This window comes from Mesoplodon densirostris, chromosome 4 (assembly GCF_025265405.1).
Source record: "Mesoplodon densirostris isolate mMesDen1 chromosome 4, mMesDen1 primary haplotype, whole genome shotgun sequence".
NCBI lineage: Eukaryota > Metazoa > Chordata > Mammalia > Artiodactyla > Ziphiidae > Mesoplodon > Mesoplodon densirostris.
In genome coordinates this window covers 64,961,688-64,975,970 of record NC_082664.1, presented here as the reverse complement: position 1 = coordinate 64,975,970, position 14,283 = coordinate 64,961,688, and the positions used below count along the sequence as shown (strand labels likewise).

Here is a 14,283-nt window from a genome sequence, read left to right as displayed (position 1 = left end):
TTTTAACATCTTTATTGGAGTATAATTGCTTTACAATGGTGTATTAGTTTCTGCTTTATTAACAAAGTGGATCAGCTATACATATACACATATCCCCATATCTCTTTCCACTTGCGTCTCCCTCCCTCCCACCCTCCCTATCCCACCCCTCTAGGTGGTCACAAAGCACCGAGCTGATCTCCCTGTGCTATGCAGCTGCTTCCCACTAGCTATCGGTTTTACATTTGGTAGTGTATATATGCCCATGCCACTCTCTCTCTTTGTCCCAGCTTACCCTTCCCCCTCCCTGTGTCCTCAAGTCCATTCTCTAGTAGGTCTGCATCTTTATTCCCGTCCTACCCTTAGTTTCTTCATGGCCATTTTTTTTTTAGATTCCATATATATGTGTTAGCATATGGTATTTGTTTTTCTCTTTCTGACTTACTTCACTCTGTGTGACAGACTCTAGGTCCATCCACCTCACTACAGATAACTCAATTTCATTTCTTCTTATGGCTGAGTAATATTCCATTGTATATATGTGCCACATCTTCTTTATCCATTCATCTGTTGATGGACACTTAGGCTGCTTCCATGTCCTTCCTGGCTATTGTAAATGGAGCTGCAAGGAACATTGTGGTACATGACTCTTTCTGAATTATGGTTTTCTCAGGGTATATGCCCAGTAGTGGGATTGCTGGGTCGTATGGCAGTTCTATTTTTAGTTCTTTAAGGAACCTCCATACTGTTCTCCATAGTGGCTGTATCAATTTACATTCCCACCAAGAGTGCAAGAGGGTTCCCTTTTCTCCACACCCTCTCCAGAATTTGTTTGTAGATTTTTTGATGATGGCCATTCTGACTGGTGTGAGATGATATCTCATTGTAGTTTTGATTTGCATTTCTCTAATGATTAATGATGTTGAGCATTCTTTCATGTGTTTGTTGGCAATCTGTATATCTTCTTTGGAGAAATGTCTATTTAGGTCTTCTGCCCATTTTTGGATTGGGTTGTTTTTTTGATATTGAGCTGCATGAGCTGCTTGTAAATTTTGGAGATTAATCCTTTGTCAGTTGCTTCATTTGCAAATATTTTCTCCCATTCTGAGGGTTGTCTTTTTGTCTTGTTTATGGTTTCCTTTGCTGTGGTAATGCTTTAACTTTTTATTTGATAGGTTAGTCCAATGAGCAAGCCAGGCAAGACTGTTTTAACATAGGTATCAGAGAGTAATCAGTCAGGTATACTTTTAAGATGAGTATTTTACTCACACATGCTTTTATAAAGTTTAGAAATATGCCAACATGTTAGCAATGATTTCTTCTCATTAGACACCTAATATGTTTTTATGCTTCCTTAAACTTTATTTTCCACACTAAGCATAAATTACTTCTATAATCAGAAAAAAATATATATGGAACTTTTTAAAAAGATTCTAGTTTTAAGTAAAATTTTAAAATTAAAAGAACAATTCCTTCATAACCAATATAGAAATATTTTCTATAAATGTGACATTAACATAAAATGAAGAAAGGCATTTCAGATGTAATCAATATCTTCCCAAGAATTTCAAAATGTAATTCTAAACCAAAATTAAATTATATTAACTTTTATCCATCAATATCCTTTTTCCTTGTATAATCTCTCATTCTTCTGGCTTGACATATACAATCAATATAATTCTATGGTTATTTTATAGGCAGAAGACAACTGTGAAAATATTCTTTTGAACAATTTTAAACATTTTTAATTCTTCTAAAATCTTTAATTTCCCTATTCTCTTTCTCCTTTTTCTTCCTTTAGAACTGTAATTCTTAACACTTTAGAACCCATCATTTCATAGAAGACACGTTCTACAATGTTTTTAAATTTCTTTAAAATAGTAGTGTTTTTCACTGATTACCATCAAATATAGATACATTCCCAGAGAAAATTCTCCTTCCACAGAATCACAGATTGCAAAGCCTGAAGTAACTTCAAGCAATTTTGTTTCAGGCATGTGAGATATTATCATACCCACTATACAGATGAAGTAAATAACGCCTAGAAAGTTCAGTAAATTATTCAAGGTTATCTAGCTATTTAGTGATGACAGAGTGAAAAAAAAGATCAGGACAAAGTCCTCGTTTTTCCTTGCAGCACTCTTTCTACTACAATGAAGACCAAGTTATAAATCTCTGAGAGGAAAAGGAATAAGATGGTAACTAGGTCCACAGTATGCTGGGTGAACCTACATCCAGAAATTCTTCCCATCACAGAAATTTCTTCCATGCTTGTTAAAGGCAGCAAGGAACCTAGCAATATACTCCACCTTGGCCTCAGCTGTCTACAAGTAGAGAGCATGAATTCCTCACTGGAAATTTGTGAAGCCAATATAATTGTATAATTGTAGCACTGAAAATATGCTACCTAATTTTCCATGTTTATGAGTATATTCACTTAGTAGAAACTATATCAATTAATACATGAGTTCTGTAAAGTGAATCAGAGTTCTACTTCTTCAATTCTGTAAAGTAACGTTTAAAATTATTGATAGCAACAGTAAAATAAACTACATAAAAACAATAATGTAAGACACATCTTAATAGCATAAAGCGATAACACAGCATGTTATCAGACTCCAAGTATTACTGAAAAAAAGGTTTTCCTATGGAAGTTTTTCATTTAACAAAAACCAACGGATAAGAAAACAGTGTATTTATATACATTGTTACTAAGGACTATAAACGTATTGCCCCATACAATTCTCATGATTTTAAAGAGTACATACCAACAGTTTTTTGCCGTACTATACTCCTCGCCTTTTCCGTTCCTGGGGAACCAGTGGTTGTTGCACTTCTCTGTCTCATTGGGGCTTGGCCAGGCTGATCGCGACTCCATCCTCTAGAAAATGACTTGTCAACTGAAACTTTCTGAAATTCATGTCCCACTCCTAGAAATGCAGATTTTCAATCTCAGTGTACCGTCACCATATCAATAATCTCTTTGAATTATGTGTGCCACTTTGCCTCAGACTCTTAGGTTTACTCATAAAGTAACTAGATAAAATGTTTGCATACCATAAGGTTTTTCTGAACTTCATTTTCATGTTCCAAAACTGAGGCAGATTTTAAAAAATACATCAACAATAAACAATTATAAATACTCTGCCACCCACTTGCTTCATATAGAAGTGAAATATTTGGACAGGCAAAAAAGGATAGAAAATGAGCTAACCAAAATCCATCCTGTGGTGGAAGTTACTCTATCTCTACCTGCCAATAATAGCCACTTGGAAAATAAATAGTCCAGGAAAAAGTAGTTTGGTCACACACTTAGCACTCTGGACTATTGTTAAGTATGAAATGTGACTCAGATGTAATCTCTAGACAGCAACTAATTATTAAGAGTGAAAAATATCAGCAAACCCAAAGTTATAAGGACATGTTTTTATGATATAATCACTATGTTACTGTCCCTCTCCAGCTTTTTAACATTAGGCAGGTATATAATCCACATCCAGGGAATGTTTGCTTTTGTTAAAACTAAGAAAATGCTTTTAAAAGAATTTCTCACACAATTCTTTTTAAATAGAGTAACATGAAATCACCTTCTATGTTTCAATAAAAAATTATGTATGATAAAAAGGAAGACTGTTTTATAAATTTCCATTTTGGTTAATTGTTAAAGATAAAATATTTAAGATTCTGAATTATTTATGTAACTTTAGCTAGATATGTAGAGAACAACATACAGAATACTTTATTTCTCATCAAAATTACTGTTGAATTTAAGGCTCTTCAAGAACAATTACAAGGTACCTACATGTTTCACTGTTGAAAATTTTTAACCTTCAGGGTAAATTAAGGAGGGAATAATTAAGAGAAAATATAACTTTTACCTTCACACCTCTCCCTGGCTTGATTTTCCCAGACCAAATTATTTAAACAAATTTATATGGAGCATCTTTGTGAACAACTCTTACCTTTCCCTTTGTGCTTTTTTTGTTTCTGTTCACTCAGCTTATCCAATGGTAAATCACTGAGATCCAAACTATATAAATTTCTAGCTAAAACTTTAGTTAGTGTCTCCATAGTCAGTGACCATTCAGTGGCTAACTCTTCCCAATAGGTCAATGATGACAATACTGAGAGTAAGTCATCCCAAAGTTCTCGGGAGATGTACACATTTAGATTTGCTTTAATCCAGGCAACTATAAGAGTCTATAAAGACAAATAATCAGAAATAACAATGAAATATATTCAAAATCAATTATTAAAAAATCACACCAAAACAAGCAGAACTTTAAATCATATAATATCCATGATATCCTTTCTTGGTACATAATACTTATAAAAGTAATTCAAGCATTCATTAGTACCTACTATAAATTTCAACAACTGCCAATTCCCAACATTCTGGCATTAGGACAAGTTACCAAAACTGAAAAGAAATCTCCCTAAAGTTTAACTACCCTTCATGCTGCATTATGTTAATGTTAAATAAATGTTGTTTAAAAAGAGATAAAAGTCTCCACACTATTACGTGTTGAAATTATTGAGTAGTTAGTAGTTATTGAACTAAAACAACAAAACCTACATTCTCAAATTAAAGATGGGAATCACTAATTATACAATTTGAATATTCAAAAAAAAGTTACTAGAGATATATTTAACTTACTGAAATGTGTTTTTGAAAACTTAAACGTAAACTGAAGGATAAAATTAAATTTCATTTTAAAGACACCAGAGGAATTAAAGGTGTTCTGTAACAAATCCAATCACAGAATAAAAAACTTATTCATAAAAGGGCAGAAATTACTAACCAGGCTGCACCCCTGAGACTTTATAGATTTCTACCAAAGATATAATCCTACTATTGAAGAAATAAGTCACAAAATAAAAGTTTTTTTTAACTCAACCAATTTTACTAAGGAATTCACATAAATTTATACATTAAGTATAAAGATAAAAATGAGAAGAGTTTATGAAATAAAATAGTAATAACGAGTGGCCCTCCATTCTATTTTTAAACATTCAGAGTACAAAAAAGTTATTCCATGTAGCAAGCTAAAACTTTACCTTCCAATAGCGCCCACCATTGGGTTAGTTCTAACCATGGCGGTGGGGGTAGGGAACTCATGAAGTCAAGAGGAGTTTAGGTAATAAATGTAGCTGGTTTCAAAGACTTATTCACTACCATCACAGAATTTTAGGTGAACCAGCATATCTGGGAAAAAAATAATCATTTGAATGGCTACACTAATGGCCAAGAATGAGAGCTGAGATAGCTTTTATCCTTGACATTAAGAACCATTTTATAGGGGCTTCCCTGGTGGCGCAGTGGTTGAGAGTCCGCCTGCAGATGCAGGGGACACGGGTTCATGCCCCGGTCCGGGAGGATCCCACATGCCGCGGAGCGGCTAGGCCCGTGAGCCATGGCCGCTGAGCCTGTGCGTCCGGAGCCTGCACTCCGCAAGGGGAGAGGCCACAACAGTGAGAGGCCCGTGTAACGCAAAAAAAAAAAAGAACCATTTTATCCATGTATTTGTATTTAATGTGTCATCTTTAAAAAAATACTACTTTGCTTTCCATTTTCCAAATAATCCATAATACATTTAAAGTCGGTACTCTATCCTTAGGTTGGAAAACACAGCATATAATTCCTGTATAATCAACTACCACTGATACTTCAAATGAAGACGTGAAGAGAATAAAGTCTTCCAGAATAGCATGGTAAGAAAGAATCGTGATTTACTACTTTTTCTTTACTACAGAACGACTTAAAGTCTTGTTTTTCTAACAATCCCAGAGACCTGGAAACTCATAATGCAAACAATCAAGCCATTATCATGAAGCCTTCTGGCAGCTTTTTGCAATCATACATAAGTGTACCACACAGGAGATAAATATAATCAGCTTGTTTTAACACTTTTTTCACAGACTTGATTGATATTTCCTCTATTAGGTTGAGTTTGTATGTACGGCAAATAGTCTATTTAGATAAGCAACTTTTATTTGGCTCTACAAAAAATTATTTAATATGAAATGATTTCTGATTTAAAGCTTTCTTCCCAGGTAGTAAGTTCAGGGCTCAATGAGTCTTAAGAAAAAATACATATCTATCCACCTATTTATCTATTTATTTATTTATTTTTATTGCCTGGAAAAGTGGTCCTGCAAGTCGACCTGCCAAGGTCATATTTTTTTTCCCCTGGAACTGTAGAAAAGCTTGTGATGGCATCTTCAGTACAGACTCCGTGACTCTGAGCAACACAAGCAGCATCTGTTCCCTTAAAGTAAAAAAATTAATTAATGTTTCCTTTTTCCATATGTTTGCTTTTGGTTAATGAATAACTTTCAAATTAATATTTGTTATAAAAACGTTATTATCTTTCATTAACTCAAATACCAAATATCTTTCCAAATTTTAGAATTCTTTAAATATTAAAATATAAAATTCCATTTTATAAATCTATACCAGCCATTTTTAAGCCATTTCTCAGCCACAATACCTCTCACCAAATAAAAATTTATACAACAGCTGATGAATTGCGAGTGAGAATACGGAGACTGCTCCCATCCCTCCACCCCACAAATCAAATAGTGACCTTAGGGAGCTGTCTGAAGAACACTCATCTGTCTATACAATACAATTCTACCTTGATACCTGTCCATCTCATCCATCTTTACAATATGGAGAACAACTGCATATCTAGAATTGTACCAGGTTCAATTTCAAAAATTACATGATATTTTAAGACTAACAGATCACAATGAGCCTGACAAGTAATCAAGAACCATCACTCTATTGCTTCTTTCCATCCTTTTTCGTTTGGCCATCTTTCAATTCTTTATCCTCTTCGTGTACTGCAAGTCAAGCCAACCCTATTATATTATCCTTATCTTGCCTCTTCCTCCTAGATGCTTAATATTAAGACCATAAAACTACCTTATTTGCACCTGATAATTCAAAAACTGATGCAACCACATACAAAAAAAAAAAAAAAAAAAAGTCTGACAAGGGGATTTCAGTTGGGTGTATAGTCAGACTAACAACCCAAGTCTATCAAGCTTCCTCCTCTCTGGCTTATTTGCAGGCCCATTCTAGGCATAGCAATATGTGGGACAGTCCATGTGAGAAATGCAGCAGAGGCAGCAAGAAATCCCAGATCTAATATCATGGTTTTTCTGGGAAGTAAGGGCAGAATTAAATATAAAAGTATCACTCAATGAAAACTCTCCTGAATTTATTAACCAAACAAACGTATGCATTCAACTCATAAAAATCAGAGGTAACACGTTTGTAACCTTAGGCTTCTAGCTTCACTATATGAAATGAAAAGCCATTTAAAGTCAACCACATATTCAATAAAGAATAGGTTTTCCAAATAAATCTTTCTGATTTGTGGTCAAACCATAATTCATTCATATATTATTAGATAACTTTTCACTTTGTAATACAATAATGATTTTAATTCATAAAGTCTTATAAATTCAATGTAAATATGTGAGAAATCTTTCATAATGCTATGACTTCAAGGGAACTTATAAAATTTTTAAAAATTCTAAAATTGTGTTCCACATAGCAAGTCTCTCACTTTAACCTGGACCAACAGCATTGATTAAAAGCATATAAAAAGAAAATAAAAGGGGAAGGACTAACAAAAGAATGGTCAGTAGGACCACAGTTCAAATTTATGCTGTGTGAACAATGATAAATTACTTAATCTCTTTGTGCCTAAGAATCACCATGTAAAATTATCTACCTCATAGGGTGCTACAAGGATTAAGAAAGAAAATAGATGTAAAAAGATTAAAAAGATACCTGACACAGAAAAAGTGCTCCAAATCAGTTAATAACTACTTCTAGATGTAACTATATCAATATTGTGTTAATCAAAAGCTTTTTCAAAATAAAACCATTTTCCCATATGTAACAGAACACAAAGTAGGCACATTCTTTGACTAAGTACTCCCAGTTTTTAAGAATGACTCAAAGGAGGAAAATTGTATACATACAAGGATGTTCATTATCCTCCCCTCCTCCAACAACAAAATAAGTAACTACATATCCAGCAACAGGTGATTAGTTAAGAAAATTATGGTACATACATATGGTATAATACTATGAGACTGTGTGGTTTGGTGAACCAGATGTTCACCAAAGGGCAAACAATAATTACCTCTAGAGAGTGAGCTATTGGGCAACTTTTCTTTTCTTTTTAAAACTTTTGTTTGAATTTTACAATGAACATGTATCATTTTTACAGAAACCGAAGAACTGCTCTTCTCATCTCTCTAAAAGGCCTCTTTTTTCATTCAATTAAACAAATATTTATAGAGTATCCATACTATGTTAAGAAATGTAGGAAATATAAAAACAAGACAACCAGTATATATACCTTTCAGGGCATCTCAATTCAGTGAGGTAAATGAACATTTTACAAGTAACTTAGGAACTAAGACAATTTTGACAAAATCTACAACAGAGGTACAAATACAGAATGAAAGGAAGTGAGCTAAAAAAATAAGGCTATGTGGAAAAAGGAAGGTAGAATCTAAGGATAGTTATGGTAACAATAGGAAAAGATGACAGGAATCAGACACTCTAAAGAAAAGTTCAGACTGTGCTCGAGAGACAGAAATTTGATAAAGCTGGGAGGTAGGATCTCATTCTGCAGGGTGGAGTTTAGGCTTGAGAAAGGGCTAGAAAAGTACTCAGGAGCCTGACTGTACAAAGCCTTGAATGCTAGGTTGAGGAATCAGGCATTCATACATTCAGTCATTTACTTATTCATTCATTCACACATATAAATTCATTTATTCATACCTGCATGCCAGTATTCATTCCTGGGGGTGGCGGGAAGTGGGGGAGGCCATCACATGCCCACTTTAGAAAGATAAACAAAGGTATCTTGTGGCAGTTTGATCAAAGATGTTTGAGATAAAGTGAAGGAGACCACTGTGTCATCATGATTATTACATAAAATATTTATTCACTCATTCATTCAATAATAGAAGCTTGTACAATATTGTTACAAGCCCTCTTCACAGGCACTATTCCTCTAGAATTTACTATGCTCATATACACAATAAAAAAAAAAAAGATAAGTATTTTTACCAAGTCTTTTTGTCCATTGATACTTGCACAACCATGAACCGATAAATGTTAAGAATTCGTTTACACATATCTGTGTGCTCATCCAGAAGATTTTTAATCTCATTTGCAGGTTCAAGAAGAAATATGTTTGAGGAGTTTATAATAAACACCTAAGATAAAAGAAATCATTAGTGATTCATTACAGAATTTCAATGGGAAATTTCTTATTCAAAGGGAAAACAACTCAAGATGCTGATAACTAGGTGATCTACAACAAACTTAAAAGCATTAGACTGTAGGTTAATTCTAACCCTGATTCTACCACCAGCTTGATATTGGAAATTTAAGCTCATTAATCTATTTTTATGTTTATCTAGACAAATATAAAATTACTAGTAGGCACCTGAAAAAAATAAGCCAAGTGAAAAACAGCATTTTTTAAAAGTGAGGGCGCTTTAATATAACAACCTGATTGTTGTCATAAAATGAAAAGAACAATAAAAATTAAAAATCGTTTAGGATAAAAGATGATACCTCAATCAAGATGGACTTTCTGAATGAGGTGTTCAACATCATCTATTCTCTTTTTTCATGTTTATTGACTATGTGTGCATATCTGTTTTGGTAATAACAGACTGCATATTATAGTACTACCAATCAGGGTCCATCAGTATGTATCTTTAATTAAATTCATTATAATCAAATCATTAATTGTATTTTGTTACTGAGGAGAAAGTTGTTATAATGGTGACAGGTATGTGCAAAGGTTTTCAAAGACACTTTGGAGGAACAGAACATTACATCTATTGTGAACCTAGGACATTTACATCTTCTACACCCATAATTCTGATTTAAATCCCCTGGATGAACTCCATGGCAAAATACAGTTGTAAAATCATGTGAGAAAAGAACATTAAGCTAACTTTAAAAATGGGAAAAGAGCTGACTCTGGAAGTCTAACAACACTGACTAAGAAAAGCAAAAAAGAGGCACAAATAACATTAGAAATAAAATACGGACATACCTACATAGCCAGTAGAGAATTTTAAAATGATAATTCAATGAATAACTTTATGTCAATAAAATTGAAAATTTAATAAAATGGATTATTTTTTAGATAAAACATAAATAGCCAAAACTGACTCAAGAAGAAATACAAAAGACGTATATATCAATACCATAAAAGAAAGTGAACTGGTAATCAAGGTATCCCTGATCCATCCCTAAACACCAGGCCTACACTGCTTTACAGGCAGAGTTTTGCCCAGCCTTCCCAGTAGATGATCCCTATTTTACACAAGCTGTTTCAGAGACAAATAAACTACCCAATTTATTTTTATAAAACTATAATCCAGTTATCAAAAACAGACAAGGACACATAAGAAAAGTAAGAGACCAATATCACTTATGAACATATAGACAAAAATCTTCAAAAAACAGCAGCAATTCAAATTGATCAAAATATAATACTTTATGACCAAGTAGTTATTTACCCCAGAAATGTAAGGATGCCTTGACATTGGAAAAGTCTATTAATATACTATATCCTATCAATAGATTAAAATGGAAAAAAGTAGGATCATCATAATGCATAAAGAAAAGCATTTAGCACTTATTCATTATTTTTTTTAATTTAGCAAACTAAGAAAAAAGGTAAAATTCCTTAATCTGAAAAAGAATATTTATCAAGAACTACAGCAAATGTTATATTAGTAATTGAACCTGAAAAGTTCTGTGTGAACCTGAGACATTTTGAAGTAGTGCCAAAAGCCAAGAACAAGACAGGGGTACTCAATATCACCTCATTGTCCCAGGAAACCCAGTAAGCAAAGGAAGTGGCACAGAGCAGAGAATGGATATAAATATGGGTGACTTAAAAAAGGAAAAGCAAAGCTCAACTATGTAGCAACATGGAAGAAAACCGTTCCAAAGAAAAGGAAAAGCAAGTTTAAAGGACTGGTGAGAGCCGGCCTAGCATATCTGAGGAACAGCAAGAAGTACAGAGTGAAGTGAGGAAGGGGAAAAGCAGTGGGAGATAACGTTGAGAAACAGCGAGAGCATGTGAAGCAGAGCTTCTCACACTGCCAGTGGTGAGGGAACAGGTTTCCCCCCCAGTCTTACAGAACAATCTTATTATAAAATACAATTTAAAAAATGAATAGGTAAAAGGAAATGAAAAAAAGACTTTTCATCAGAATCAAGAGACATTAAATGACTTAGTTTCTAAACTCTCACTCTCAAATTTTTAATTACCTTGTGGACCAGCACTAGTCTGTGGACCACACTCTGAGGAGCAATGATGTAAAGGCCTGATAGACCATTGGGAAGAAATTTGTTTTTATGCTTAGTGATAAGGAAAAGCCAGCAGAGCAGAAAAATAACATGATCTGACTTACATTTTACAGGATCCCTCTGGCTACTGTGTTGAGAATATACCAGGATGATGGATGGGCAAGACCAGAAGCAAGAATACAAATTAGAAATTTATTGCAATAATCCAGATGAAAGATTACTGAGGCTTGAACACAAGAGGTAGGGTGAGTGCTGAATAGCAGTCAGATTCTGCATACATTTTGAAAGTTGACAGGATTTGTCGTCAAATTAGATATAAGATATAAAAGAAATATAGGAAATTAGATGGCCTGAGCAACTGAAAAACAGCTGCCATCAAATGAAGCGAGGAAAACTGCAGGAAGAGCATGTTTGTTGAATAAGGTGAGAAGCCAAGTTTTAGACATGTCAAGTTTGAGATATCTATTAGATATTGAAGTGAAGATGTCAACTTGGCATTTCAATATTTGAGTTCAGGACTCATAGAGTTCAGATAAGAAGTATCAGACTAGAGATAAAATGTAGAAGTTGCAGTATATAGATGACATTTAAAGCCATAGGAATGGATGAGATCAACAAGAGAGCAAGTTTACATAGAAAAGAGATCTGAAAGCTGATTCCTCGGCACTTCAACATGAAAAGTTGAGAAATATATTGAAAAATCAGTAAAAAAAAAAAAAAAAAAAAAAAAAAAAAAAATCTGAGAAGAGGCCAGTGAGTTAGGAGAAACACAGGAGGGTATGCTACTCTGAAGGCCAGATGAAGAAGGGTTTCAACAGCGAGGGAATGATCTACTCTAAAATGCTCCAGACAACTCTAGTAAAATTAGGATTGAAAAACATCCATTCGATTTAACAATGGGGAGGTCACATGTGGCCTTGACAAAAACAGTATGATTTAAAAAAATGAATGAATATAATGAACTAAAAAGCAATAACAAAAAGACAAACAATCCAAAAGAATAATGGAAAAAGCATATTAACAGGCCATTCATACATGAGAAAAGATGCTCAATTTCAGTAGTGATGAAGGAAAAGCAAATTGAAACAGGGAAACACAAACTAAAAAAAAATGAGACAACATTTCACACACACAGGAGCAGCAAAAATTAAAATCTGACTATACAAGTAATGAGGAAGACATAAGGAAATGAGAACTTAACAAGCACTACTGGACGGAATGTAAATTATTATAACCATGCTGGAGAACAATTTGGCAATAACAGTAAAGTAAAGCTGATAATGTACAAATGCTCCAACCCAGTAATTCCACTTCTATGTATATATCCTACGGAAATTCTCCCACATGTGCTCAAAAATACATGTATAGCATGTTTAATGTAGCATTATCTGGAATACTGAGAAATTGGAAACAAAAAACCATCAACAGAAAAATGAATAAATATGAAATAATCATAAATTGTAATACCACAAAGTAGTTTAAAATGAATTAACTATGCCTATGTATCAACAACAAATCTCAAAAACATAATGGTTAATGCAAAATGTTGCAGATGACAGTACACCATGACACAATTTATATAAAGTTTAAAATTGTCTAGAAAAAAAATGTAATGTTTATCAATACATTATGAAGTGAAATGAAAGTTAAGGGAAAAACAAAATTAATATGGCATAATGATAATTAATAAATGTGGGTGGTGAGTTCATTATATTTTAAAAATTACACTGAAATACTGAATTTTGTATTTGAAATATTTAATGATTTTTATTTTATTTAAAAAAAATAACAACAAGTGATCTACCTGCAAAACTGCTTGGGCACCAGCTCGTATGTTTTGTTCTATGGCTTCTTCAGAAGCATTATGAAGAACATCTTGGTAGGTGCCATTTTTTGCCCAAGTGGAATTTCGAACATGATCAGCAATACTGGTCCCATTTTCCTGAAGCAAAATATCAAGTTTTTAATATTTCATCAATTAAGAATGCTGTGACAAGTCAGTAAGCTGAAGAAGTAAACTGGAAACTACTGGGTGCCTCTGCTAAACATCTTCTCAAAATAGAACATACCCTATTTGACTACAAAAACAACGTATAGGTGCACTGTAAAAAAGGTTCTCACTGACAAAAATACAAAGAAAGTAAAAAAAAATCATCCATAAGGACCAGCCAGAAATTGTATTATTTCAGATATAGACATTTTTCTATCTATCTAATGTATAAACCTCCCTTCTGTACATTTACACACTCAAGAATGGGATCATATTATTTACAGCTTTGTAAAAGATAAATTCTGTTGTAAAGCAAATAAATGCCAGAATCCAAATGACTTAAATAAAACAATAGAAACTAGCTTCTATTTATCCTACTTAAGAGTAGTAAAATTCCTGTTATCCGAAGATAGATGAATACTGCTACTTCAAACCACTAACACCGTAGCTTTCTGCTTGAGTTTAGCTGTCAAAGTCCTGCTGACTAGGGAGCTCCCTCAGTCAAAGAGAAATTTCACTCAGAGTTGATCCCTTTTTTAAAGTTTCTCTCTAGTTTCTTTCTGCTTTTGGTCACTCACCAGTATCTTCAAATACTTTTTTTAATATATATTTTAATATATATTTTTAATATACAATTTTAATATATGGGAGGTTCAGTCTAATATAAACTATTGTTTCATTACCAGAAGCAGTACTGGAACTCAGTGCTGTCCGAGTAGCCAATACATTATGCCATGGTCTGATCTATAGCTTTCTCTCAAGCTCCATACTTCTATGATCAGGTATCTTCTGAACAGTTCTTCCTGAATGACCCACAAGCACCTCAACTTCAAGATACTTAAAAGTAAATTTACATAACCATGCCCTCCCCTTCCTACCAACTCCTATAGCCTCCTTGGCCATCGTCACCACCACCGCACTTATTTTCTCTCCTATTCATGTG

At 33.6% G+C, this 14,283-nt stretch overlaps 1 protein-coding gene across 5 annotated transcripts in view; it reads right to left on the bottom strand.

Annotated features, from left to right (window-relative positions):
* RALGAPA1 (Ral GTPase activating protein catalytic subunit alpha 1) overlaps positions 1 to 14,283 on the bottom strand; it is a 234,698-nt gene that overhangs the window by 137,457 nt on the left and 82,958 nt on the right. For all 5 annotated transcript variants that reach the window (XM_060096301.1, XM_060096304.1, XM_060096302.1 and 2 more), the window contains exons 12-16: positions 13,155 to 13,292; positions 9,080 to 9,228; positions 6,119 to 6,248; positions 3,942 to 4,179; positions 2,748 to 2,909 (exon numbers count right to left, since the gene is read on the bottom strand). In XM_060096301.1, the coding sequence (XP_059952284.1) occupies positions 2,748 to 2,909; positions 3,942 to 4,179; positions 6,119 to 6,248; positions 9,080 to 9,228; positions 13,155 to 13,292 (817 nt within the window). The remainder of the gene's footprint in view (positions 1 to 2,747; positions 2,910 to 3,941; positions 4,180 to 6,118; positions 6,249 to 9,079; positions 9,229 to 13,154; positions 13,293 to 14,283) is intronic.